The sequence below is a fragment of the Elephantulus edwardii genome, unplaced genomic scaffold, assembly GCF_000299155.1.
Source record: "Elephantulus edwardii isolate Elephantulus edwardi_28Jun2011 unplaced genomic scaffold, EleEdw1.0 scaffold00002, whole genome shotgun sequence".
NCBI classification, from domain to species: domain Eukaryota; kingdom Metazoa; phylum Chordata; class Mammalia; order Macroscelidea; family Macroscelididae; genus Elephantulus; species Elephantulus edwardii.
The window spans coordinates 27,794,564-27,821,649 of NW_006399752.1; the positions used below are offsets into that span (position 1 = coordinate 27,794,564).

At 55.1% G+C, this 27,086-nt stretch overlaps 2 protein-coding genes across 4 annotated transcripts in view; one reads left to right on the forward strand and one right to left on the reverse strand.

The window, feature by feature from the left end:
- Positions 1-6,717: 6,717 nt before the first annotated feature.
- Positions 6,718-13,922, forward strand: XRCC3 (X-ray repair complementing defective repair in Chinese hamster cells 3; the record flags this gene model as incomplete). The annotated part of the gene is made up of 7 exons (XM_006879163.1): positions 6,718-6,759; positions 10,668-10,800; positions 11,253-11,465; positions 11,749-11,903; positions 13,243-13,452; positions 13,537-13,580; positions 13,706-13,922. Coding segments are annotated over 7 exons (1,014 nt in total), but the record flags the coding sequence as incomplete, so codon positions are not given.
- Positions 13,923-16,214: 2,292 nt separating this feature from the next.
- KLC1 (kinesin light chain 1) overlaps positions 16,215-27,086 on the reverse strand; it is a 125,166-nt gene continuing 114,294 nt past the window's right edge. The window contains exons 16-19 of one of the 3 annotated variants that reach the window (XM_006879049.1): positions 25,462-25,620; positions 19,726-19,856; positions 17,061-17,127; positions 16,215-16,281 (exon numbers count right to left, since the gene is read on the reverse strand). In XM_006879049.1, coding sequence (XP_006879111.1) covers positions 16,216-16,281; positions 17,061-17,127; positions 19,726-19,856; positions 25,462-25,620 — 423 coding nt within the window. In that variant the 3' untranslated portion in view covers position 16,215. Of the gene's footprint in view, positions 16,282-17,060; positions 17,128-19,725; positions 19,857-21,128; positions 21,169-25,461; positions 25,621-27,086 lie in introns of those variants that run through there. The other 2 variants (XM_006879048.1, XM_006879050.1) reach the window with 2 other exon arrangements.

Sequence of the window (27,086 nt, forward strand, 5' to 3'; positions counted from 1 at the left end):
TTTTTTAAAAAATTTTATTAATTTTACTGAACATTTACAGAGATTTTGGATTTCCATCCATTCATTGTTGCACTCCAGCTGAGTTTTGGAGGTTGACTGTGTATCATGCCGCTTCACTGAATCGGTCAGTCAGGTCCGGTCTTGGTAAGTCTTGGGGATTTTCTGTATGCATGATCACATCAACTGCGAATAGAGATAGTTTTGCTTCCTATTTGCCAGTTTGGACACCTTTTCGTGCCTTTTCTGGCCATATTGCTCTGTCTGGGATTCCAGTACAATCCTGAATGAGAGCGGTGACCCGGGGCTGCCTCGTCTGGTCCCTGCTCACTGTGGGAATGACGGCAGAGTCTGTTGGAAGTCATGCGGCCGCTGTTCTGTGCATATGCTTTTAATTCTAGTGTGGAATTTCCCTTCTGTTCCTAATTTGGTAAGAGTTTGTGTTGAATTTTGTGAAATGCCTTTTCTGCACCAAGTGATATGATGGATAGTTCTATTCTTTGTTTCATTCCCACTGGGGGTTACACTGGATGAATCCTACCTGGTCGTGGTGATGTGTTTGGATAGGATGTTGGATTCTGTGGGCTAGGATTTTGTTTCAGATTTTTGCGTCTGTGTTCACGAGGGCCATAGGCCCATAGTTTTCTCTGTTAGTGGAATCATCTCCTGACATTCGTTGCAAGGTTATGCCTGCTTCATAGAATGACTTCAGGGGGACTCCATGTCGCCTGGATTCTGGAATTGTTTGGTTAGGATCGGTATCTGCTCTCCCTGAATGTGCTGACACCTGAGCCAAGACTCTTGGTCTGGGCGGGTTTATGTCCTGTTCGCCATGGGATAGATCTGTCGCATGTTTTGCCTGTGTTTGTCAGGTAGGGAGGAGATGAGTCCTGAGAATTTTTCCACAGCCTGGAGGCTTTCCAGTTTGTTGGCGTATAGTTGTTCATAGTATTCTGTGGATTCCCTGGCATCGTGACAGCCGGGAGATCAGAGTCCAGACAGGATTGAGCAGCCTCTGCAAACAGAGAATTCTGCCCCACTCTCCAGAAGATACCGAATGCCCTCAGAGAATTCTGCCCAGCCTACCACCGCAGGGGATGCCGTGTCTGAACTTTGCTCTTAGTTTAAGGATTAAGCTTAACCATTGTTAAGTTGGCAATGCTTAAGTATAAGGAAATCTGGAGATTGATTTTTTTTTTTTTTTTAGGATGATTGACTTAAACTAAATAAAAACCATAGGGAGACAGAAAGGAGCTTTTTCCCAGTGCTAAGCTGTGAGAGGACCTCGGCCTCAGACTCTCTCTCAGACTTCATTTCCTCGTGTCCCTGCTTCTTTCTGCATCAGGTTTGCAGCAGTATTTTGCTTTCTTTCAGCTGCTTCTGCTGTGATGTCGCTCAGTTCATTCCTTACTCCTGTTACTTGCATCTTCTCCTTTCCCTGTTAAGCATGACCGTTGTTACATCAAGTCGGAACCGACCCATCGCTGACCTTCCAGTGGGTTTTCAGAGGCTATTTCACAGGAGGAGACCTCCCATCTTTCTCCCATGGAGCAGCTGGTGGCCTTGATCTGTGTGCCTTTGGGATTGCAGGGCAGCTTCTTGCCACTAGGCCACCAGAGCTGCAAATATGACAGGGGCTCATTAATTTTGTTAACTTTTTTTTTTAAATTTTTTATTTTATTATTTTGGGTGTGTACCATCAAATTGGATCTGACAGGTACAGCCGGAGATTGCCCCTCCTTCTCCAGCAGAGCATCTGCTGGATTCGAACCACGTACCTCTGGGATTGCAGTGCAACTTCTTGCCACTTAATTTTGTTAACTTTTTAAAAGAAGCAACTTCTAGTCTTTTTGATCCCTCCTATTCTTTTCTGTTTCATTTCTTTCTGCTCTTGACTCTTTCCTTTCTTCGGGGAAGGTAGACTTTGCTTGCCGGTTTTCCCTCCTTGTTGAAAATGTTGGGTTCAGATGCTGAGTTAAGATGATTGTTGTTGTTGTTTTATGGACCATTTATTCGTATTCTTTGTAAATGTCAGGAGGGGCTGTTCCTTGGAGAAGGACAGCATGCTGGGAAAGGAGGCAGGTCAGCAAGACAAAGGAAGATCCTCAACGAGATAGACTGGAGATAGACTGACGCCGTGACCCCAGCGGTGGTTGTTTTCCTTAAGTGCGATCGAGTACCATTCACAGCTGTGAGCACTGGAGCTGTCTGAGCGCTGTCCAGCCCTGCGCCATCCTCAGCTTCCCCAGTGCTGCAGACACCCTGTCAGTGCAGCTCCGTGAGCGTCTTCCTCTCTCCCGCTGACCCGCCACCTTTCAAGCCTAATGTCCCTCTCCAAGGAGGAGCCTCCCTGACAACACTGCCACAGGGTGTGAGACAGAGCTGCACCGTCCTTGCCTCCAAGGGGCCTCTGGATGCACCGTCTCTAGTACACATGTTTGTTCCTTGGCAGCCCGTGGTATATTCAGCACTCTTCTCTAACACCACAGCTTAAAGGCATCAATGCTTCTCCTGTCATCTTTATTCACTGCCCAGCTCTCAGATGCATAGCAAGTGATTGGAAAGATTATGGCCTGAATCAGTTGCACCTTAGTCTTTAAACTGACATCCCTGTTCTTCAGGAACATTAGAGAGATCCCTGACAGACTTCCAGATCTCCTGACTGCTGATACCTGGGGTGCTGATGGTAGATCCAAACAAGGTAAAATTGTTGGCAATGTCAGTCTTTCCTTCCCGTCATGATAGTGCCTGTTGGCTCAGTTCTGAGAACTTCCATTTGCCTGATGTTGAGATGTAATCCTTATTGAAGCTGCTCTTCTTCATCCTCTGACGCAAACACCTCAGGGCCTCCTCACTTTCAGCAGGTAAGGTTGTGTCACCTGCATAATGCAGACCCTCCAATCCTGATGCCTAAAGTCCAGCGGTTCCCTACTGATTTGCTCGGTATACAGACTGAACAGGTGCCGAGAGGATCCAGCCTGCTGCACACCCTTCCTGGTTTTGAACCATGCAGTGTTCCCTTGCTCTGTTCAGACAGCAGCTGCTCGGTCTATGATTAGGTGTTGCATATGTCTAATTAAATGCTCTGGGATTTCCATTCTTCTCAGTGTTAGTCATAGTTTGTTATGAACCACACAGTCAAATGCCTTTGCACAGTCAATAAAACACAAATAGACATTTTTCTGGTACTCTCTGCTGTTCCTCAGGCCCGACCTTACATCAGCAATGATGTCCCCACTGGCACAGCCTCTTGTAAACTCAGGAGGAACTTCGTGGGGTCCTCTGTCAGTGTACTGTTCTGCTTTTGGGTAATCTTCACAATATTTTCCACACATATGATATTAATGCTATTGACAGTTTCCACATTCTGTTGGGTCACTTTTCTTGGGAATGGGAACAAATATGCACCTCTTCCAGTCAACTGGCCAGGTAGCTGTCTTCCAGACTTACAGCACAGACTGGCAAGCGTGTCCAGGACTGCATCTCTTGGTCAGAGCGGGTCAGTTGATTGATGCAAGGAAGTCCTGTTGATTCTTGGGCCCTTATTTTTTGACAATTCCTTTAATTCAGCTTGAACTTCCTTCTTCATCACTGGCTCTGAGCATATGATAGTTCCTGAAATATTTCAATGTCAACCAGGGTTTTTTTTCGTCTTTACAGTGACTTAGTGTACTCCCTGCATTTTCTTTTGATACTTCCCAGATCATTCAAGATACCACTCATAGCATCTCTGAGTATTGCAGCGGGGTTTGAATTTGTTTCGAGTTCTTTCAGCTTGAGAAATGCTGAGTGAGTTCTTCCTTTTCGTGCTCCAGCTCCAGCTCCCTGCCCTTTCCGTTCTAAACTTGGCTTTGTCCTGGGGAGCTGCCCTCGGAAATCCCTGTGAAGCTCTTTTCCTGTGGCATCTCTTCCCTTGTTCTGACTTCTCAATGCTCCAGTACAATTGTCAGGTGTCTTCTGACATTCTCCTCTGTCTTTGTAATGACCTTTTGGTCTGCTCCTGGATAACTCTGATGTCATCTCACAGTTTATCAGCTTCAATCTTTAGTGCCTCACACCTATTCTTGAGGTGATTTTTAAATTCAGGTGGGACAGACTGAAGGTCACACTTTGGTTTTTGAGGACTTGTTTTCATTTTCTTCACCTTCACTTTGAACTTGCACATGAGTAACTGCTAGGCCATTTCATAGTCAGCACCTGGCCTGGTTTTGACTGCTGGCACTGAGCTGCTCCAGTTGCTTTTGTTGTCCATAAGGTTTCGAAGGTCTGGTGGATGGCCAGTCCCTCTAGACTGTCTCCCTGAAGCCTGTCCACCTTGAGTGGTCCTGTTGGTGTTTTAAGTCTGGGTGGCACAGCTCCAGCATCATACAGCCACTGCCATAAGGCAGCCTGAGAAACGAGCTGAAGAGGATAGTGTGGTGTTCACTGTCCAAATGAGCCCTTGCAGGCTTGTCCCAGAGACAGACAACACCGTGAGTGAGCGGTGGATACTATCCACACACACACAAAAGACCAGTTAATAGAATGTTACACAAATGTTACATTCAAACTACAAAACCCAAAGATGAAGAAATTGAGAACTTCCATCAACTTTGGCAGTCAGAAATTGATCAAGTATGCAGTCAAGACTGTTAATAATAATTGGTGACTGGAATGCAAAAGTTGGAAACAAAGAAGGAAAACTGGTAGTTGGAAAATATGGCCTTGGTGACAGAAATGAGACTGGATATAGCATGGTAGAATTTTGTACAATGAATGATTTATTCATTACAAATACTTTTCTTAAAAAAACCAAACATAAATGCAGACTGTTCCCATGGATTTCACTAACAGATGGTACAGGAATCAGACTGACTACATCTGTGGTTACAGACGGAGAAGCTCACTACCAGCAGCCAAACCAGGCCAGGGGCTGACCGTGCGACAGGCCATCAGCTACTCAGAGGCAAGTCCAGATTGAAGTTGAAGAAAATTAAATCCATGAGAACCAAAATAAGACTTGAGTTTATCCCAGCTGAATTTAAAAACCGTCTCAAGGATACATTTGATGCACTAAACACTTAGGGACAAAGACTAGATGAGTTGTGGAAGGACCTCATCCATGATGAAAGCAAAACCTCATTTCAGAGACAACAGAAAAGACCAAAATGGATGTCCAAAGAGGCTTGCACTGGACAGAAAGGATAAAATTGGGGGGGTAAAAAACCACTTAGGATAAAGAACTAAAACAGGGGAGCTCTGGTGGCCTAGTGGCAAGGAGCTGCAACTACAATCCCAGAGGCGCATGGTTCGAATCCACCAGATGCTCTGCTAGGGAAGGAGCGGCAGTCTCCTCCTGTACCAGTCAGATCTGATTTGATGGTACACTCACACGAAAATAATAAAAATAAAAATTAAAAAAAAGAACTAAAACAGAAGGCTTCATAGGACAGCTGGTAAGCAAAGTATTAACAATGAGATGTGCAAGGAGTTGGAGTTAGAGAGCCAAACAGAAGCACACACTCAGCATTTCTCAGGCTGAAATAAATGAAGGAGAAATTCAAGCCTTGAGGTGCAATATGGAAGGGTTCTGTGGGCAAAATCTTGAATTTGCAGCAAGCATCAAAAGAAGTTGGAAGGAATACAAGGAGTCACTATACTGAGAAGAGCGAGTTGGCACTGAACCATTTCAGGAAGTACTAAATGACCAAGAACCAGTATTACTAGGAAGCTCTGGTGGCCTAATGGATAAGGAGTGTACTGCCAACCCAAAGGCAGGAAGTTCAAACCCACCAGCTCCTGCTCGGGAGAAAGGACCAATAGTACTGGAGGAAGAAGTCCAAACTGCACTGAAGGCATCGGCAAAAGTAAGGCCCCTGGAACTCATGGAGTACCAACTAAGGTGCTTCCTGAAACAGACGCAGCCCTGGACATGTTTACCAGTCTGTCAGCAGATATGGAGGACAGCTACCTGGCCAACTGACTGGAAAATATCTATTTGTTCCTATTCCAAAAAAGGTGATCCAACAGAATTTGGAAATTGTTGAATAATATCATTAGTATCTGATGCAAGTAAAATCTTGTTGAAGATTATTAAAAGCCAGTTGGCACTGTATTGACAAAGGACTGCCAGAAAGGCAAGCTTGATTGGAAGAGGTTGTAACACAATTGGTAACATTGTTGATGTCAGGGATACTTGCTGACAGCAGGGAAATATTTTTTGATGATGATGTAAAGGCATTTGACTGTGTGGTTTGTAACAAATTATGGTTAACATTGCGAAGAATGAGAATTACAGAACACTGACTTTTGTTCCCAAGACACCTATACCTAGACCAAGAAGCTGCTGTCCAAACAGAGCAAGGGAAAAAAAAAAAAAAAAAAAAAAAACAGAGCAAGGGGACAGGGCATGATTTAAAATCAGGAAAAACAGGCATCAGGGTTGTATCCTCTCTCCATACCTATTCATCTGAGAACACATCATTTGAGAAGTTAGTCTATATGAGGAAGAATGTGGCATCAGGATTGAAGACTCATCAGCAACCTGTGTTACAACCCAACTTTGCTTGCAGATACTGAAGACTTGATGCACTTACTGCAGAAAATCAGAGACTTCAGCCGTACATATGGATTAGCTCTCAACATCAAGAAAACAAAAAGTCTCACCATGAGATGAGTAGGCAACATCATCTTAATAGGTAGAGAAGAGTGAAGTTGTCAATTACTTCATTTTACTTAGATCCACAATCAACAGCCGTGTTAGCAGCAGTCAGCAAATCAAAAGTCATGTTGCACTGGGACAATCTGCTGTTAAGTACCTCTCCCACGTTAAAGAGCAAGGATGTTCATTTAAAGACTAAGGTGCACCTGATCTAAGCTGTGGAATTGGGGGGACAAAAGTGCTTCTTATGCATCTAGTTTGCTTGGCTCCACAGTCAACACTCTTGGTAACAGCAGCCAGGAAATCAAGAGATGGATTGCATTGGGGAAAGTTGGCTGTCAGGGACCTCTCCAGAGTACTGAAGAGCAGCGATGTCAGTCTGGAAACCAGGATGTACGTAATCCAGGCCATAGTCTTAACAATTGCTTGCTATGCATCAGAGAGCTGTGAGGGGGACCCCCAAATCAAAATGAAAACAAACAACCAGAAATCCAAATAGCAATGGGATTGGGGCAAAATGAGAGGGGCATCGGGAGGAAGCTCGGGCAGGGGCCCACGGTGTGCTTGGCAGAGCTAGGTGCCTGGGACACTATCTGCCTGCCCAGCAGAAATTTGGTGTCGGGGTACCCAGCCAGGTCAGAGCTGCTGCTCCTCTGAGAGGTGGGGCCCCAAGATGAGAGCCAGGCCCCAGCCAGCCCCGCTGCTGGGGGAGGTGGAGGTGGAGGGTTGTTGGCCTGAGAGGAACCTGGAGTGCGTCTGGCTGGGAATGGGGTCTTTGCCAGTCCAGGGGGCAGGTGCAGGCAGGTGCAGTGACCACACAGAACAGACCATATCCACCGTGACAGGGTCTACTGAGGAGGTGACCATTTACAGCTGGGCTGGGAAGAGGGCAGGACAGCCTCTCAGATGTGCCTGCAGGCCCTCTGACCTTCAGCTGCAGGTTCTGGGTCAGTGTCGGGAAGCTCTTTCAGTCTGGACAATTAAGGGGTCTCCCCCTCGGAGACTAGGCTTTTGAAGCTCTGTCTCACATACTTTGGGCACATGGCCAGGAGGGACTGGTCCTTGGAGAAGGACATCTTGTTCAGAAAGGTAGAGGGTCAGCACAGGAGAAGACAACCCCAGATGAAATGAACTGACAAAAGTGACTAGGATAATGGGAGTAGGTGTGTCAGAGTCAGGGAGACGGCCTCAGGCTAGGGCGGGGTTCAGAGCTGCTGTACATAGGCGACATGACTGCACCTAACAACAGCCGGGTGGCCAGTCAGCTCAGACAAAGGCCCTTGGCTCTGGCTCTGTGGGGCAGTGCTTCCAGTTCAGCTGGCTTGGGCGGGTCTCTGGTCATCTCTGTCTTGGTCTGTGTCTCGTGCCGGAATCTCTGACTCTGATGGACGTGTGCTGTGCTCGTGCCTCTTTTGTGCCAGCAGTGATGCTCCCACTTTCTGTCTCTTAAGCCTGGTGGGGTAGCAGGACCCCTCAGTAGTCCCTACACCTTTATGTGCAGGTTCTGTGCTCTCCCCGCTCAGCCGGCTGCCAAGTGCCACACAGCCATGGGGTGATCGTCAGGCCAGCAGCTGGGAAGGCCGCTGTCAGCAGGCAGCTCACACACACACACACACAGCCGCAGCCCTGACACGCAGCCCTGACACACGCAGCCACACACACACACACACAGCCCAGACACACACACATGCAGCCCCAACACACGCAGCCACACACACACGCAGCCCAGACACACACACGCAGCCCAGACACACACACGCAGCCCAGACACACACACACACAGCCCTGACACACGCAGCCCAGACACACACAACCCTGACACACGCAGCCGACACATGCAGCCCAGACACACACACACACGCAGCCACACACACACACACGCGCGCGCGTGCGGATCCAGCTGACTTCCCTAGCACCTCGGTGAATGGATTGCACCTGTCATTTTTTCACAATCTGACAAAATTTTACTTGCTTGTGATATATTGTTCCATAACTTCTGAATTCTCTTGGGTCACCTTTCTTTGTAACAGGAACAGAGGGGCCTCATCCCATCACTGCTCAGGTAGCTGTCTTCCACGTTTCTTGCACAGACTAGTGAGCATGTGCAGGGCATCGCCTCTGACACCTGTGGAGCTCGGACTTCTGGCTCGAGCATCGCTGGTTCTTGAAATGCTGAGCACCCACAAGTTCTTTGTGGTACAGGAAGCCTGTGCCCCCTGTGCCCCAGGCCTGCATCGTGGGCACGGCTCTTCTTGCCCTCTGTCTGGTGTTTCTCAGGGTTGGGGAGTGACAGCACCTGGGCACCATGAGCAGGTGTGCGTTAGCCAGAGCACACTGCAGCGGCCCGTGTGTGCACCGTGCTCGCGTCCCGGGCCAGGGCTCAAGGCTTCACTGGCCTTGCCCTGCTGTTTGCTGCCTCATGATCGCAGAATGGCTGCTGCAGGGACAGACATCATGCCTGCTATTCCAGGAAGCGAGGAGTCCAAGCCCCAGCAGGAGGTGCTGCTTTCTCCCTGTATCACTTATGTCAGAAGATTCTTCTAGACTGGCCTGTGCCTCTCACTAGTCATCCCAGCTACAAAAGGGTCTGGGGCTGAGAGCCTGGCCTGGGGTGGCCCTGCTGGAGCCCATCCTAGTCCCTGGTGCTGAGCCCTCTGCGACTCCACAAAGCCTTCATTACCGTCAGCACTCCCTCAAGCCCACTGGGATGTTAACACAGCAGCATGTCCCTTCCCGTCCATTCAGTTATTTCAACCAAGTGTCTTTCAGAATTTTTCCTTGTGGAGAATACACACAGCAGAGCATGCCGCCAGTCCAGCCGTCCTGCAGAGTCCCGTGACACTGGCCCTTCACTCCCGTCTCAGCCTTCTAGTTGCTGTTGTCAGTTTGATCCCACTCGACGCGCATGTTCCTGACAGAGAAGCTAAGGTGTTGTTCGTTTGTAGGTGGTATTCCTGGTTTAGGATTTAAGGACCACTTGGGGGCATAGTTCCATCCACCCGTTGTTTCCACGGTCTGTATTCCGTGAGAATTTACTGTTCTGCCCCTCGGTTCCCCCTCCGATCAGGATACTGCTGTGAAGCTCCTCCTCAGAAAGTGTAACGGTAGCAGGGCACCATCTGGTCTCCCTCGTCCTGGAAGCAGTTCGGCATCTTTTTAAAGGACACTTCACTGGCTTTGCTTCTTCCGTGCATTTATCAGACGACTCTGGGCTGGGGATCAGTGGACCTGCTCGTCTCTGGGTCGGGGAACCCGTCCTGTGTCTGCCGTGGTTCCCGTGTTTGATTGGCTGGGCGTATTTTTAGTGTACTTATTTCTATTTCACTAAAGTTAACACATTGCCACACACTCTTGACGACCGTGCTTAGAAACACATTTTTTTTTAGCTATAACCATCATTTGCGGCAACGTGTTAACGTACTTACCCTGCTCCCAGCGTAGAGCACTGGCAGCTCAGTGGTAAGGAGCTGTGCTGCCAACCTACAGGACCACAGTTCAAATCCAACAGCAGCTCCATAGGAGAAAGATGGGTCATCTCCTCATGGGCAATTTACTGCTTATGACTTGATGGTACACGACTCCTCCAGAAATCCCTAAGAGGCCTATTCTCTCTCACACGGGCACACGCAGCCCCTGCACACCGTCTCTGGCCCTGGCCTCCAGAGCACTCACAGACCCTCTGGGAGATGCTCCCTGTTTGGGGCTGCAGCTCCTGCTCCGTCCAGGCCGCGTGGGCTGGGGAGAGAGGGGCCCTGCTTGTCTTTAGGCTCATAGACACACATCCCCATCCTGGGCTCACAGGCCCACAACATCCCCTCAGCACAGGGTGACACTGGCCTCCACAGCCTCTGAGGAGAGCCTGCAGGTCTCCCTGCCAGCCAGCCATCCCCCTTCTGTCAGCAGGCAGTGGGCTTAGGAGACAGCGGGGCAGTCCCAGTTGATAATTGTTGAAAGGGCAGATGTCCCAAATCAAGAGCAACCACACTTCACAGGGGACCTGCTCCCACTCAGTCCCCTGCTTTCAGCCAAGCTGCGGTCAGCACGCGACCTGCTGCATCTCTCCGGACCAGACCTGCAGCGGCTGACCGGTCTCTCAGCCACTGATGCCCGGCGTGCACTCCAGGCGGCTGCCCTGAGCCTCCGGGGTGGTCACATCCTCACTGGTGAGTTCACCTCCCTGCCATCGGGAGGGTGTGCCCACCCCCCATGACCTCCCCGCCGTCACATTTGTGGGTGCCCACCCCCCACGGGGTGCCCAACCCCACAGCCTCCCCACCATCATGAGGGGGTGCCCACCCCCCACGGCATGCCCACCATCATGAGGGGGTGCCCACCCCCCACGGCCTGCCCACCATCATGAGAGGTGCCCCCCACAGCTTCACTAGAGGAGACAGGGCCACGCCCCAGGACACAGGTAGAATCCCCCGTGATGGAAGAGGCTGGCCGTCCAACCTGGGAACAGCTCTCCTTTGCAGCCCCCACTCTCCGTGGAAACCTGGGTTGCCAAGCTCACATCCAGGCACCTGGGGCTGGCACTGGGCAGGGTGGCACTGAGGGAGGGCAGGGCTGAGGGTCGGAGGAGAAATGACCACACGCTCCCCCGTGCCGCCCGCAGCTCTGCAGCTGTACCAGCAGGAGGCGCGGTTCCCTGCGCAGCACCAGCGCCTGAGCCTGGGCTGCCCAGTGCTAGACAGGCTGCTCCGCGGAGGCCTGCCCCTGGACGGCATCACTGAGCTGGCTGGACACAGTGCCGCGGGCAAGACCCAGCTGGCCCTGCAGCTCTGCCTGGCTGTGCAGCTGCCCCGGCAGCACGGGGGTCTGGGGGCCGGTGAGTGCAGAAGGGGAGAGGGGACTGAGATGGGGGAGGGCCTGGGGCAGATGAGTCCTCCCGCGTGTGCCCTCTGTGCACTGGCCTCCGGCTGAGAGGGTCCACTACATCCAATCTGCTCTCCATGGGTGCCCATTGTCCCACTGGACTCTGGATCGGGACACGGCTTTGGAAATGGGTCATCAGTGGCCTCCCAGTGTCTGGAAGGCTCAGGGGCGGCAGGGTGGGTGGGCAGCGCGTTTCCGGCCAGGCAGCCACGGGAGGACACGGGCGCCGTCCCCAGGGGCCGTGTACATCTGCACAGAGGACGCCTTCCCAGCCCGGCGTCTCCAGCAGCTCATCACGGGGCAGCCGCAGCTGCGTCCAGATGTCCCACGGGAGCTGCTGAGCAAGGTCAGGTTTGGGGACCAGGTGTTTGTGGAGCACGCAGCTGACGTGGTGAGTGTCCCCGCTTCCCCGGCCCTCTGCCTACCGCCCTCTGTGACAGCGGGCGGGAGGCTGCCCATGTGAGTGCTGGGGTCAGCCCTGAGTGAAGAGGAAGAGGGGTCCAGCCCCAGCACGGTGCACCGCAGCCAAGAACTGAGTGTCACAACAAACCGTGCATAGAGACTTTAATGTTCAGAAATGTCCGGTGACACCAGCCATCCACAGGACAGGCGTGGGTGGGCAGTGGCCTCACACCACACCTGTCACCCGTGTTCGAGTCCCCTGTGGCTGGTCAAAGGGTCAGCCAGCCCTGGTGACAGTGGACAGTGTGACACTCCTGATAAGCTCACAGCCCTTGACAATGGCCCTTGCTCTTGGCCTCCCTGGTGGCCGTGGTCCCAGCTGTCCCCATCCGGCTCCTAGCCACATGCAGCATGTCCTGGGGCAGGAGATGTCACTGGAAGAGAGAGGACAGGCCATCAAGTGGTGGTTTCCTCAGCTTCCTGCTCTGTGCCCCTACTGGAGTTCTCCAGTACCCCCACTGTGGTGGGCAAGTATGGCCCAGCACCCCGGGTCTCCTGGGTGGCCTGGCAGGCGCCTCCAAGCTGCCATGAAAACACCCCCTCCCCCGACTGCATTCCCCACCTGTGGGGAGCTGCATGCCCAACAGCCTGGTCTCCCCAGGAGATACCCTGTCAATGGTCAGGCCAGGAGTGCAGCCAGGCATGGACAGGGATGCAGGTAGGGGTGCTGGGCCAGTGCTCGGCCTCCGCTGGGGTCCCAGGCTCACGTTAAAGCTGGCGTCTTCCAGGCCGCTGCTGCTGCTGTCATCCACAGAGAGGGGCTCCGCCAGACACGGCCTGTGGGAGCAGAGACGGCCTTGTTCAGGGCTGGACATGCTCACTGCCCAGCTTGGGGTCGACGGAGCCAGACTCAGAAGTGATGCCCGCGGCCTCACTCGGGGTTGGACGTGCCTCCAATCCCCCTCAAAGCGGCCAGAGCCCGGGTCTGGCTGCCTCTTGTCAGCTCAGTGGCCATGGCCTCAGATTCCATGTCAGGCATGACAGAGCCTGGCCCTGGCAGGGGGTTTCTCAAGCTGCTCAGGGATCAAGAAGTGGGGTCCTCCCAGCCTGCGAAGTCTGACTAGGTGTCCCCAAATAGTCTGCATCAGGGAGGGCTTCGTGGTGAACCTGCTTGAGGTGGCCCACAATGACCAGGATGCCCAGTGATTAGGGGTGCCGTCAGATGAGCTGAAGTGTCCGTGTGGGACAGGCAGGACCCGCGGCTCCCCACAGACCACAGGCTGTCGGCCACTTGCTGGGTGAAGCTCACTCAGTCCCTCGGCCCCCAGGATGCCCTGCTGGAGTGCGTGGGCCGGCGGGTGCCCATCCTGCTAGAGCGCAGCATGGCCCGCCTGGTGGTGCTGGACTCAGTGGCCGCCCCGTTCCGCTGCGACTTCGCCGGCCAGGCCTCTGCCCGGGCCCACCGCCTGCAGACCCTGGGGGCTGCGCTTCGCCACCTGAGCTGCACATTCCAGAGTGCCATTCTCTGCATCAACCAGGTACCTGCACCCTGGCCAGGTGCCACAGCCCGCGGGGTGGGCAGGGAGTGGGGGCAGGGCCCTCAGCGCCCACTTATCTTCCAGGTCACGGAAGTGGTGGAGGAGGGGGCGCCCTTGGGGCCTCAGGGGTGAGTCGGGTAGCAGTATCCCCAGCTGATGGCCGTTTCAGGAGCATGGAGGGTTAGGGTGGGAAGGTGGGGCTTTGGGGTCTGAGTCTGGCCCCTCGTGACTGTGGGCCCTACATTCTGCTCAGCTTCTCAGATGCGCGGATGTCCCCAGCCCTGGGCACCGCCTGGTCCAACCAGGTCTTGGTGAGGCTCACAGCTGAGCGTGTGCAGGGAGAGGCGGGCTCTGGCCCCCCAGCCCGCACCCTGAGGGTGGTCTTCGCACCCCATCTGCCCCCCGCCTCCTGCTCATACACCATCACCACAGAGGGTGTGCGTGGGACTCCCGGAACGCAGTCCACCTGATGCCTGATGACCCTTGGACCTGCCATTGTGCTGTGTCCACAGCGTCCTGCCTTCCCTGGCGGGGCCATGAGGATGAGAACTGTGGTGGGGGCGTGGATGCTGTCAGGAGCCCCTTTCTCGTGGTGGCCCATGCACCCACCTCCACTGCTCACAGGGACCCAGAAGCCCCTCAAGGACACAGGTCCTCTGAGACCCCCAGCTACCCTGAGGCTGGGAGACCCTGCGGTGTGGGGAATCCTGGCAGGCAGCTTCATGTAGCTTCCCTGCCCCGACAGTCCTCCCTTCTAGAAAGGGAGCGTCCTGCAGTAGGTGGGCTGCCAGACCCCACAGGACCCTCCCCACCACCTGTAACAGCTCAGAGACTGCACCTGCACCGTCACCAGCTCTGTGGCCAACTCTAGGTGGGCCCCGAGTCCAGTCCCCTTAAGCAGGCCTCCCCGCCCCCGAGGACCCTCCCACCCGGAGGAGCCCCCCTGAGGACCCTCCCGCCTGGAGGACCCCCCCTGAGGACCCTCCCACCCGGAGGACCCCTCTCCCGAGGACCCCTCCCCCAGAGGACCCCTCCTAGGGCCGGATCATAGACAGAGCCGCTGTGACCACACTTTATTCTGTGATTAGATAGGAAGCACCAAAGCCGTCCAGCACATCACACCGCCCTTCAGAGCGCCTGTCTTGGCAGCACTGGCCACCCAGGACCCCACGCTGATGGCTGTGTCCCTTAACCCCCCCACCCCCCGGCAGAGGGATGCCAGCATGCTGTCCTCACAGCTTGTCCAGTCTGACCGCATGAAGGCAGGTCATGAGGTGCCCCTGACACAAGTGGTCTGCCTGCCTTCACAGAAGTGCAGATGGAACCTTCTAGAATGTAGCATGTGTACCCTGTACCTTGTTAAGAGAATCCGAGTTCTCATCTACTACTCCACCCTTGGTGACGTTTCCATTTCACTATAAACTGGTTTCTACACATATTCCGGCAGCTTTTTGACCCAATGGACATACGTAGGGTAGACCAGACACCCACCAAGAAGAGTCTAGAACCTCAGTCCAGCGTTTGACGGAACACTGACCCATAGCACTGCCCCTGAGCACCTCAACACTGGCCGGCCCGGAGCCCCACCTGTAGATCCAGGTCACACGCCCTCTCTGAAACAAGGCTGCCTAAGCCCCAGTGCCCACAGGGCACCTCAGGCCCAACTTACCCACGTTGGGAGAGGACCCCCAGGCGGGAAGGCACATCTGGGCTGCTGCTAGGAGCAGCATCGGTCTGAGGGGACAAGGACACTCTGCCACCTCTGTTCCCCTCAGATATTGCTGCTCTTCCAGCAGGGATCCAGCCCACCGTGCTGGTGTCCTCCGTGAGGACATGGACTCCGAGTGGCCACGGTGGCCCTGGGAGCCACACCTGTCCACCCTGTCCTCTGGAGCTCCTCTGTAAGCCTCAAGGGCGGTGTTAGGAGTTTCTATAGTGTTTGAAGCTGCAGTCTGTGCACTGTCAGCCCTCCTGATCCCAAATGGATGGTGCAGGGGGGCTCATCACGGCTGTGACGTGAGGTGCCACCAGACATGGTGGACTCTGAAGCTGTGACAGTCCCAGATGCTGGGTCTTCAGGTCCATACTGCCCCCTGGCCCAGCCAGCACTGACCAGAAGGGTGTGGGGAGACCTGAGGTGGTTCCACTGAGTCCTCACAGGGCCTGGGACAAGAACACGGCTCCACCCACGGCTGCAGCATGAGTCCAACTAGCCCACGCTCCCCGACTCCCTGCAGCCTAGGAGCCACGGTGCCCAAATGCAGGCCAGCCTGACAGATGTCTGTAACAGTGCCACAGTTCAGGCCAGCGAGACCCATCCTGTTAGAGGACATGGTGGAGACCTGCCTAACAAGCGTGTGAGGCGGCCAGGAGGGAGACCTCAGATGGGTGGGGTCCAGTGCAGTGCTTGAGCATGGACACCTGTCCCCTGTCCCCTGCTTTGCAGGTCACCTGGTACGTCATCCTTGAAGGATACAGCTGGAGTGGTGTCTGGCTTACTGCCCTTACGTGGCCACAGGAGATGGCTGGGGGGTGGTGAGGTAAGGCATGCCCCAAGCAGGCGGATCCGAGTGTGCACTGACACTGTGCCCGCTGCTCCGGCTGCAGAGCGAAGCGTCCAGGGGCCCGTGTCCACTGGTGCAGGCCACTGATCAGGAGGGGGTGTGTCTGTATTGGGGGCCTAGCTAGCTGCGCCTATGGGGGGTGAGGGGGCCTGGGGGTTGGACATAGCTTAGTCCCGGGGTCGGGCTAGCGCTGCCGACCTCAGCGGGCCAGGTCAGTGTGGCTGGCGCTCAGAGCGCGTGAGTCGGCCAGGCTGTTCTCTCGTTCCTGGTGAGAAAACAGAGGGAGAGTTACACAGGTCACAGGGCCAGCTGCCCGTGCTCCTCAGCACTAAGCGTGACAGGGACCCAACAGGGCTGCTGGTGCCGGCCTTCCCAGGGCCACAGCACCCTCCTTCGCTGTCCTCACCTCCGCATGGCTGCCCCTCGGGCAGAGCACTGGTGAGGGGGGAGGGGAACGTCTGTCAGGACAGCTAACAGGACTGTCAAGGTCACAGCTGGGGGGGCCTGGACCCACAGCACACGTCAGGTCAGGACGACCCCCACCCAAATTCAGTACAAGCTGTCCACAGACAAGTCCAAGTGGCACTGGGGCACGGCCACCCTGGCCTGGATGCCAACAAGGCATGAAAAGCAGAGGCCATTCTGGGCCACATGGTTTTAAATTTGAAACAAAAACATGACATTTGTGAGGGACACGGACAATGTGATGTTGGTCACTGTTAGCCAGCTCTCAGATGGTTCTGGAACACAGAACAACATCTTCACTGGACAGTGAACCAGCTTGAGAGCCGCAAGTGACTGGCCAGCCCAGCTCTGCTCCTATTTTACCAGAACATTCTTCATCAGGCCAGCCAGGGGGCCTGGTTAGTGTACTGCCAGCAGCTCCCCATGACAGGTGGGCAGTATCTAATGGCCATGATGACTGCGAGGGCCGCTGTCACCAGTACTGAGGGGACAGCAGCCCAGCTCTCAGAGGTGAGGGGACACAGGTGTGTGGAGGGGACAGTGGCCAGTCTCTGGAGGGCCAGCAGGGTGGGCTCTTACTTGGACGTGGTCTTCAGCTGCCTTGCCACCCACATTAAGAACGTTCAGAGAGCTGGCACGCTTCAGGCTGCAGCGGTGACAGTGGACATGCAAGGACAAAGGTCAGAACCACGTCAGCCAGGTGCTGCGGGAGGAGCTGTCCCTCCAGGGCCCAGGGACTCTCTGCCACACCCCTGGCATATCTGCCTCACTGTCTAAAGTCCCTGCCTGGCCGTGTGGTGGTCCCTGCGCTTGGACACCTGGCTGCACACCAGCCAGCGGCCATCTCAGAGACCCTAGCTGATGCCAGGCTACATGTGTAACGACGTCCCCTTGTGTCCACAGAAGGCATACAGTGTCTTGTCAGTGTGCATCTCAGCTCAGAGACCACCAAACGTGTGGCTGTCCATCTAACAAGCGCATGGGGCTGAGACGCCCTTAACTGCACATGAAGCAGCCTGTGACTCCTCGCCCCAGAGATTGTGGGGGTGCTCACCCCAGCAGGGACCACTGTAGCTCTCCAAGTGGAAGACACAGTGATCAGGGCTGTGTAAGCCAGTCCACAGCAGTGTTGAGGGACTGTGCCCTGGTGTGCACACGTGTGGACACACACACAGTGGATGTGTGCTATGACTGCACTGGCCACATGGCACGTGACCAGAGAGCAAAAATGATACTGAAAGCCAGCATCCTATCCCGTGCCTGTCACAAACCCCCCAGGACAACATCCCTGTGCTGTCCCCGTCATCCCCCCAAGACTCCATCCCATTGCCGCCACCCATCCCAGCTCCATCCCTGTGCCCATCACACACACCCCTGGACTCCATCCCTGTACCCAGATCACGTTCACCCTCAAGGAACCCCAGGAAGTGCACTGATGCGCCCCGGGTGCCCTGTGTCTCCTCTGTCCACCCGGGTGCCCTCTGCCCAAGCAGTGTGGGCACAGCTCCTCCGGCTGCCAGCGCCACCTCCAGCCTACTCCATGTGGACCTGTCCACACTTCACACACAGCCTCGCCTGCTGTCCACATCTCCCTCCACGCACTGCCCCCATGTGCAGGCACACTGCTTCGATCAGGACCTCACAGAGGTACCAAGAGCACCAGCTGCCCGGCCTGAGAAGCGTCACACTGACCCACCAGTCAGAGCACATCCTCCAGAACATTCTGGGGCGTGCAAAAAGCTCCTCTTGGGAAGCAGATTCCAGTCACTTTCTGGGATATTTTGAACCCCCACCCAGTGGCAGATGAGCCAGTTGTTAGGGGTGTTTTTAAGGGGTCTCCATGGAGAGCACAGGGAAGAAGCGGGAGGGAACAGAGGAGAACCAGGCTTTCCCTACGGGTGTGCCCCAGCCCCAGTCTGGTGCCAGTGAGGTCCGCACATGGGGCTCTCCCTCCGGCCAGCAGAGCACAGTTCCCAAGACCTGGATGCCCGAGAAAACCACTCAAAGACCACTCAGAACGAACTGGTCCCAACAGGGCCTCGTTCTCAGCACCAGGGCCCCAGCAGAGGCACAGCTGGCAGATCTCAGGGTGTCAGGAGCCAGGTTCAGGGTAATCCCAGCCAGGGGTCACCCAGGACAAGTGCTCTGCCCCAGGAGGGGTGCAGAGGACTTCAGGGCTCAGCCTGAGCACCAGTGACCATGGGGGCAACAAGCCCACGTTTCTTAAAACAGAAAAGATCACAGGAGGCCTGACGGGCACGTTCTGGAGTCCTCACCAGCCTGGGGTGAGAAGGGTCACCTGTACTGAGGGTGGTAACGTGGGCAGCAGTGACTGCCTGTAGGTCCCTCCTGTCCCCCCAAGAGGGCTGCCGTGAGACGGAACCAGGGTCACCACACGAGCCGACCTGGACGGCCCGGCATGCAAAGCCTTTGAGACCCACACTCCTTTGACAACTTGAACTTTATTCCTTAAATGACCAAGAATCCATGACTTGCATTTTTTCAATGTGGAAATCGAGATTTCTCGAATCTAAAGGCAGGGAGTGGCATCCACCTCCTAAACAACACGTCTCTGGAACTCTGAACGCTGATAAATGATGAAGGTCCTGGAAAGGCTTCAGGCCTCTGTTCACAGGGGCACTAGGAGTCACTGACTGGATGACAACATGCTGTCCGGAGGCTGCCTCCAGCCTAACGTCATAAGCCAGCTGCAGCTAATGTTTGTTTTTTTAAAAAACAAAACTGGCTTTAAAGGTTTTTACTATTCTTAATCTAGAAAATGGGAGCTCTGGTGGTCTAGTGGTAAGAAGCTGCGCTGCAGTCCCAAACGCATGCAGTTCAAATCCACCAGCCACTCCGAGAGAAGGCTGGGCAGTCTCCTCCCACGGAATTTCCTGCCTCAGGAAAGCTGCTAGAAGGTTGGTTCCAAGTCAACACCACACAATGGAGAAAACGAATGGCAGGCCCACTGTGGATAGTGAGTCCGTGGGATTCTGACTCGTGACCCCACAGGGCAGAGCCGAGCTGCCCCGCAGAGGGTCTGCAGCTATGGTTTCAGGGGCCCTGCACCCCTTCCTGTGTCCAGGGTAGAGGAAAGTGATGCGCCCTAACATCCCGTCCCCAGCTGGCCTCACTAGGTGGGCTCTGAGGGAAGAGGGGTGGGCGGAAAGCAGTGCACCTTGGCTGCTCTGGACAGACCCAAGGCGGCCTCAGACCCCGCCTGGGGGACAGGAAGGATAGTTACCCAGGGTTCTTGGGCTCGCTCTCCCGCGAGCCGCCTCCCTTCAGCTTCCTAACCAGCTTCTCGCTGCTGCGTCTAATGGAGGCCCGCAGTTTGCTAAAGGAACCACTCCGCTTTAAGGCTCCCGTGCCGTCCTGAAAGAGACGTGAACAAGCGTGATGTGCGGCCGGCGACCCGTGCACGTCACAGCCTCCTGTCAACAGAAACGTTCAACACAGTCCCCCGCTGTCAGGTCAGCAGACACCCACCGATGACCAGAGAGACTGGCCCCAGGAGACTCGATCACACACAAAGCCCCAAGACAATCATGGCCCCTTCTGGGAGTATCATCAAACCAAATTCCACATTCAGGCGGGTCACTGTGACACTAAGGTCCCTTCCAGGACAGAGCCAAGGTGGCTGATGTGAGGGTTTCTCAGGCACTGATAGAAACGTGTGTGTGGGAGGCAGGCAGTAACGGCTCAGCGCCCTCTGACACCTCACTGGACCCCCGGGCAGGGCCGATTTGGGTGTGGGCACCAAGGAACCCAGTCAGGTCTGCACGCACAGCTTTATTCCCAGAACCCGCCACCTGATGAGAGTGCCCACAACCACCGTCCACCCCTGGAGCCACACAGCGCCGAGGAACAACGAGCAGGTCTACGAAGCAGACAGACAGCAACGCGGTCAGCTGGAGTGAGTTTATTAGAAGTTAGAAAGACACAGATACACCAATCACTGGACACTGGGATTAGTAGAGAAAAGCAGACTGCCGGCTCGCCACACAGCCCCACAGCGGGACGCCAGCGGCCCGGCCTGGGTCTCCGCACACACTGCTCACCGCCACGTGGGGACGCCTGGGGGGACCTAAGGATGTGTGTCCAGGGGAACAGCTAGTCGCGCCTAGGTGAGCAAGTGCTGTGCGCTCCAGGGGACGCTCTTCATCCACACAGCGCATGTGACTACGGACATCTCGGGCAAAGCTACAAGTATACAACGACTAGGGCCCCGAAAGGGACAGCAGAGCTGAGGGGGCACCGGTGGCAGAGCCCGCGGTCAGCTGGAGGAGGGAGGCCGGGCGCTCGCCGTCATGCAGGGGCTCAGAGCCCACGCGCGAGGCCTGTCAGAGAAGAGAGAGCGCCGTGAGCCCGCCCCAGCCAGGCCCTGCCCGGCCCGCCCAGTATTTCTAGGTCCCATCACGCTTCCTGCTGCCCTGTCCATCACAGAAGTGGATGGGCCTCGCCTGCTCCCACAGCCAGCAAGCACGAGGCAGGCTGTTTCCTGGGGGTTCGCGGGCAGCCCCAGAGGGCGGCAGGCAGAGCACCCCGTGGGAGCTAGCGGTTCGCTGCTCCGGCCCCGGCCCTGTGAGCATGCAGTGGACAGGGCAGCAGCGGGTCCTGCGTTTGCCAGCTCTCACTCACCACGGGGTGCAGGTCATTTAACCAGCCCGAGCTTCGTGTTCCTCATCTTGAAACGGAAAAATAACACTCGTTACCAATTCCCGCAAGACAGTGGAGCCCTAGAAACTGCCCAGAGAGGGCTCCTGCTGGGCAGCCAGGTGTGGGGCGAGAGGGCATTCCTGTCCCAGAGACTGGACAGAGGCGAGACCGCTGCGCCACCACGCAGGTGTCCTCACACCTCACACAACGCCACACACTCACGTGCACTAAGTCACCGTCACTCACACCGTCACACGTGCACTCACATGGTCTCACCTTCATCTCTGTACACGACCACATGTTCCACACTGTCCCGTCCAGTCCCGCTGTCACACACACACGGCCTAGGGAGTGACAAGCCACAGGTCACGTAGCCCCGTAGGACTGGGCTTGAGGTCCTGGCCCATCTAGAAGGCTGCACAGAGGCCTCTGTTCAGCCTTGGCCCCAGGGTTGAGGGGCCCTTGTCCCCACACTTCCTGCAGACATCACAGAACACACATCTCCAAGAAGTGGGTTTGAAACAAAGGCAGAGGGCATGCGGTGCCAACGAAGACCCCTCCCAATGCGTCTGGGAAGCTGTTGGTTCCTTCTTTTCCTGTTGATATGCCTGGTTTTCCTAGCAGAACTATACAAATGAAAACGAATCTATGTCTAACTGACCAGCATGTCCAATTACCCAACAAGCTGGACAAGGCCCAGCGTCTTACAGACTTCCTCAGCCATCCTCGTGAAGCCTGGGGTGTGGGTTGCCTGAACGAGGAGCAGGGGTCACTGGGGAACAGGGAGAGGCCACAGGTGGGGGGCTGGCTTCCAGAGCACTGGTTCCATCACAGACTTCTCAGACATGTATCTGCTGTCAACACGTTTCCTGGAGACCATGGGGCCAGGAGGTGCCACACGCCCGATACAGAGCCACGTGCAGCTACAAAGAGGCCAACCTTCTCTGTCCACACACAGTGACTGAGGCTTTAGAACAGCTGGCTCGTGCAGAGGCAGCCACACTGAGTGCATGCTCCCCGGAGAAGTGCGGCTTGAAAGGTGCTTCATCTTTACGACGACACAACAGCACCGCGCTCCCCTCCACTGTCTACTCTATCGGGAGTCAGTCCTCAGACTCGAGCCCCATCCCTACAACTGAAGGCTGGGTTCTCAGCGGTGGACACTGAGCTCCCCCACAGGCAGGCACTGTGACCCCATCGCTGTGCTTCTTAGTGCGCACACATCTTTCTGGCATCCTCTAGAAATAGTCACTGTCACTTGCAGGGTCTCCCTGCCATTATCCCCCTGGGCTGGGTGCTGGCAAGCAGAGGCCAAAGCAGCTTCCCAGCTGGTGGCTTTTCAAGTTTATGCCAAGCACCGAAGCCCTCTCTGAAAGAGTGGAAACTGTGCAGAATCTCAATAGCAGAGAAAATCCAAATGGCATGTTCCTATCAGAAATGGCAAAACAACTGGTCTCTGTTCTGGAGAAGCGGAGGCAGCGAGGTGAATCTGGGGGCTTGGAAGGTGCGGCTCATCACGGCCATCAACAACTGTCTCCTGGGACCCGAGACCAGAACTGGGTGGTTCCCGGCTGTCACTACTGAACAGGCTGATCAAAGATACCACAGAAGAATCTTGATGAAAAGGTGGAATATACAGGATAGGATTTCAAATGCTCAGACTTCACAGAGGGTGGATGAATCCCTGAAACGGATTCTGAGAGATCACTGTCAAACCTTCAACCCAGTACTGTCCTCTCAAGTCTTCTCACCACCAGACAGTCTTAGCTGGTGAGGAAGGTCGGCCCTGAGCAATGTGCTCTTGACATTAGCCCTGATGGGATCAGCTGACAGCAGTCTGAAGGAGCAGGCAGGCGTCAGTGTCCAGTGAGCCAACTTCCTCCGGGGAGAACACCATCCATGCCACCCAACTGGGCACATGAAACCAACAGCTTATCTAACGTTTGCTTGGACATTCTCAACAATAGATAAAACATTTTTCCAAAAAGGAAACGAGGGAGCTAGTGAGCCCTGCCTGGACACAGACAGTGGTCCCCAGGGGGCCGGGTTCAGCACCCCACGGGCTCTGTGGCACCCAGTGCACACGTGCACACAGTGAGTGTGTGCTAAGGGATGGCTTTATCCCACTGAAGCCTCACAAGCTCAGAGGACCCTGACGGTGACAGCGGGGATGCCAAGGCCCGATGTCCACTGGGCCTCGCCATATGTAAGACATACTGTGGAGAAAGAATGCCTTCCACTGGACCACATGGCCTCAGATTTCAGTCTCTGGCCAGTCAACTTAGAAGGGACTTAGCCTCAGTGTTCTGGTCAGGCACGTGTCAGTTCACGAGCGAGGTCAGTCAAAAGGGAACATGTAACTCCAAAATCAGTGTGAGTGTCTGCAAGTAAGGGGTGCCCGGGGTGACGGGTGTGACCGCAACATGAGCGTCCCAGGGTAATATGTGTGACTGGCCACCCTGAAAGTGTCCCAGGATGATGGGTGTGACCCACCGTGAGTGTCCCGGGGTTAATCACACCATGAGGGTCCCAGGATGATGAGTGTGACCGTACCATAAGTGTCCCAGGGTGACCGCACCGTGAGTGTAGTAGAGTAAGATGTTAAAACACGTGTGACCACACTGCACGTCCCAGGGAGAGTAAGGCATGTACCCAGTCGGTGTCCCCGGGGAACGCATGCTATGGTGCCATGAGCACAGCAGAGTCCCGAGTCCCAGGACGACAGAACTGACTGGAGCTCGCTGGCAGGAGTCAGAGCCAGTGCACAGGGTCTCCGAGGCTGTACATCACACAGGTGATCGCCCATCTTTCTCCCGACCCCCTGAGAGGCACCGCCTGTGGGGCAGTGGCAGTTCTCTACAGGCCAGGCCGCGGAACTCCTCGAGTGGACTGCAGCATGAGGGCCATTAAGTAATAATGTAACAGGACGCCTGGACGTCTGGAATAGAGCACTTAACAAGTTTCCTGAGAGTCAGCGTCCTTTAGTGGGGAACTTCCTAGAGTGATGAATGTGCGACCTGCACTGGGCGCGTCCCAGAGGACGGGCGGTAGCAGCGTGGCCTGGATAAAACAGTGAGCGTAACAATGTGGTCCTGGAGTGGGCGCGTCCCAGAGTCACCAGCACGACAGCGTGAGTGTATGTCCTAGAGCATGAACACCCTAGAGCAGCACATCCAAAGGACACAGGAAATGGAATCTGAGACCACATTCAGACGGGGGCTGTGCCCACCCCTTGCGGGGTACCCCAGTCTGCGGGGCTGGCCGAATCTCCCACAGACCTCACCACAAAGTCAGGCATCCACACGTCAAGCCCAAAGTCCGCCCAACAGCAGACAGGTATTTAGCAGGCCTCAGGACCTGACTCCCAGTCTCCAGGACAGGAAGAGAACTCTGGGCTGTAAACAGCTTTACTGTCACATCTTTTCTATGTGGACCTAGAAATACTGTATCTAGAAAACACCGCAGAGCAGCCTCTGGTGGCTGAAGAGGAGAGACCAGCCTTATACCCGAGCATGCAGACCCCACAGCCACCCAGGAAGGGACAGCAGAGCTCCAAGCGGACAGAGGCACCAGGAAGCACTGGGTGGTGGCTTTAGTCTGGACTGCTGCCCACCAAGGGCAATGGCCAGACAGATGCTGTCTCAGCACAGAGTAAACCCAAGCCCCAGAAGGTGCCTGCTAAGACTGTGGTGAAAATCTCCTCCCAAAAGTTTTGCTATTAGGTCTTTTACTATTTATTTAGAACGATCACTTTGATCAAACTGCTACGACTCCAGCAAATCCTAAGAACACAAGGCTGAAGTGCAGACAGTAAGGAAGCCCCAGATCCAACCTGGCAAAACCTCTGCCGCTTCAATGACTCAAACTCGGTTCCTGGGCCACCCATACTCAGCTGCTCCTGGCCCTCCGGGGAGAATAGCCCAAGGGAGCAAGGTGTGTGGCCACTCGGTCACTAGAGGGGAGCGAGTCCAGCACTCAGAGGTCGGCCACAGGCCAGGGGCATGCAGCTAAGTGGAAGAAGGACAGTCCCCTGGACATCTCTTGGGCAGGACCCATGTGCCCTAGCATGGGTGGGACTTAGCGAAAGCTATCACCTAACACTACTGCTCTTAACTTAGACAAAACCAAACTCGAAACATTCTCCTGAAGGCGAGTGCTCTGACGAGTGGGGCTGGCTGGTGGATTAGGAGACTCAAGTTAGCAATGACAACGGGTTAAGAAGGAAGGTGAGTTAGTAGCCGGCACACGACAGTGAAGCAGGATGCAGTGCGGGGAGGGCGCAGGGCGCGGCAGGGAGGGCAGGCGGCCTGCAGGTACTTACCCCGTTCCACTCCACGCTCATACTCACTTCCTCCCCGCCCGCACCGCTCTCGTACTTGACCACGTCCGAGGTGAGGCTCTCCCGGCTGCGCCGCTTCTCCGAGCCCTCGGGCTCATTGAGCACTTCGGCCACTCTCTGCTTGTGGGCAGTGTCGAGACCCTGCGAGGGGACAGCGGGCGCCGGTCAGCACTCACGCCCCAGGAGGGGACGCCTCCCACACCTGGTGGACACAGCAAGGGCACTGCCAGCAGGCTCCCCAAGGACATAAGCATGGACAGTCTATACACACACAACATGGTATTCACAGTGGCCTGAGGGCACGATGTCCTGCTTCACAGGATGACAGTGGACGTAAGTAACATACCTGTACAGGAGCGCAAAATTCTGGGGGGTCAACAGGTGTGCTATGCTCGGTTATAACCCAGCTGTCCCCCGGCGGCTGATGGACCAACAGTATTATCACACCCAGCTACTGATGGACAACGTAATCACACCCAGCTGTCCCGCAGCTACTGAGGGACAATGTAATCACACCCAACTGTCCCCGGCTACTGATGGACAGTGTAGTCACACCCAGCTGTCCCCAGCTACTGATGGACAGTGTAGTCACACCCAGCTGTCCCCAGGCGAGTGATGGACAGTATAGTCACACCCAGCTGTCCCCCAGCGAGTGATGGACAGTATAGTCACACCCAGCTGTCCCCCGGTTAGTGATAGACAGTGTAATCACACCCAGTTGTCCCCTGGCTAGTGACGGACAGTGTAGTCACACCCAGCTGTCCCCCGGTTGCTGATGGGCCCAAGGTGTGTGCCTTAAGGGGCAATGACAGATGACTGCCGAGAGACACAAAACATGAAACATTCTTCAAACACTTTCATCCTAGTGGGGGGAATGGGCACTCTCCCCAGCCCCCGTCCTGCCTCAGGGGATCTTTTCCTCGTTCGTTCGACACATAATCACTACAGCCTATAGGATGTGACCTGATAATGTGACAAGAGAATTGAAAAAGACACACTGACAACCTGTGACGTCTGTGAGGCAGTGACTTCACACTGTGGACCAGTGAGCAGGTGGGACCAGTGCTCAGAAGGACCACATGGTCCATAAAGTAGAGGCTCAGAGCAAAGGAGGAAGCCCCTGGGCCACAGGGACTGACACAGCGGCTTCAGCAGCCAGCTCAGACGTGACAATGGCCGTGACGGTGCACAGGACCGGGCAGAGTTTGTGCTCTTGGACACAGACACCCCAAACCCACTGCTGCGAGCAGATTCCAGCTGAGAGCAGCTTCATGTTTGAGGCTGTGTATCTTTACAGGAAAAGAAGGCCCACCTTTCTCCCATGGAGGGGCTGGTGGATTCAAACCACTGACCTTTTAGATAGCAGCCTAATACATAAGACACTATGTCAGGAGGGCTCCTTTGTACATAGACAGGACACTGTAAATTGGGGCTGACTGGGCAGCACCTACTGGTAATAACTGACCCCAGGATTTTGGGGTTCCTCACCAGTGAGGGTGTGCTGGAGCCAACTGTCATCGGCCTATGCTAGAGGGGAGCCAATCTCTGGGGAACCAAGGAGACAGTGAAGCATCCCACTGCCTACTTACAGCCCCATCTTGTCTGTC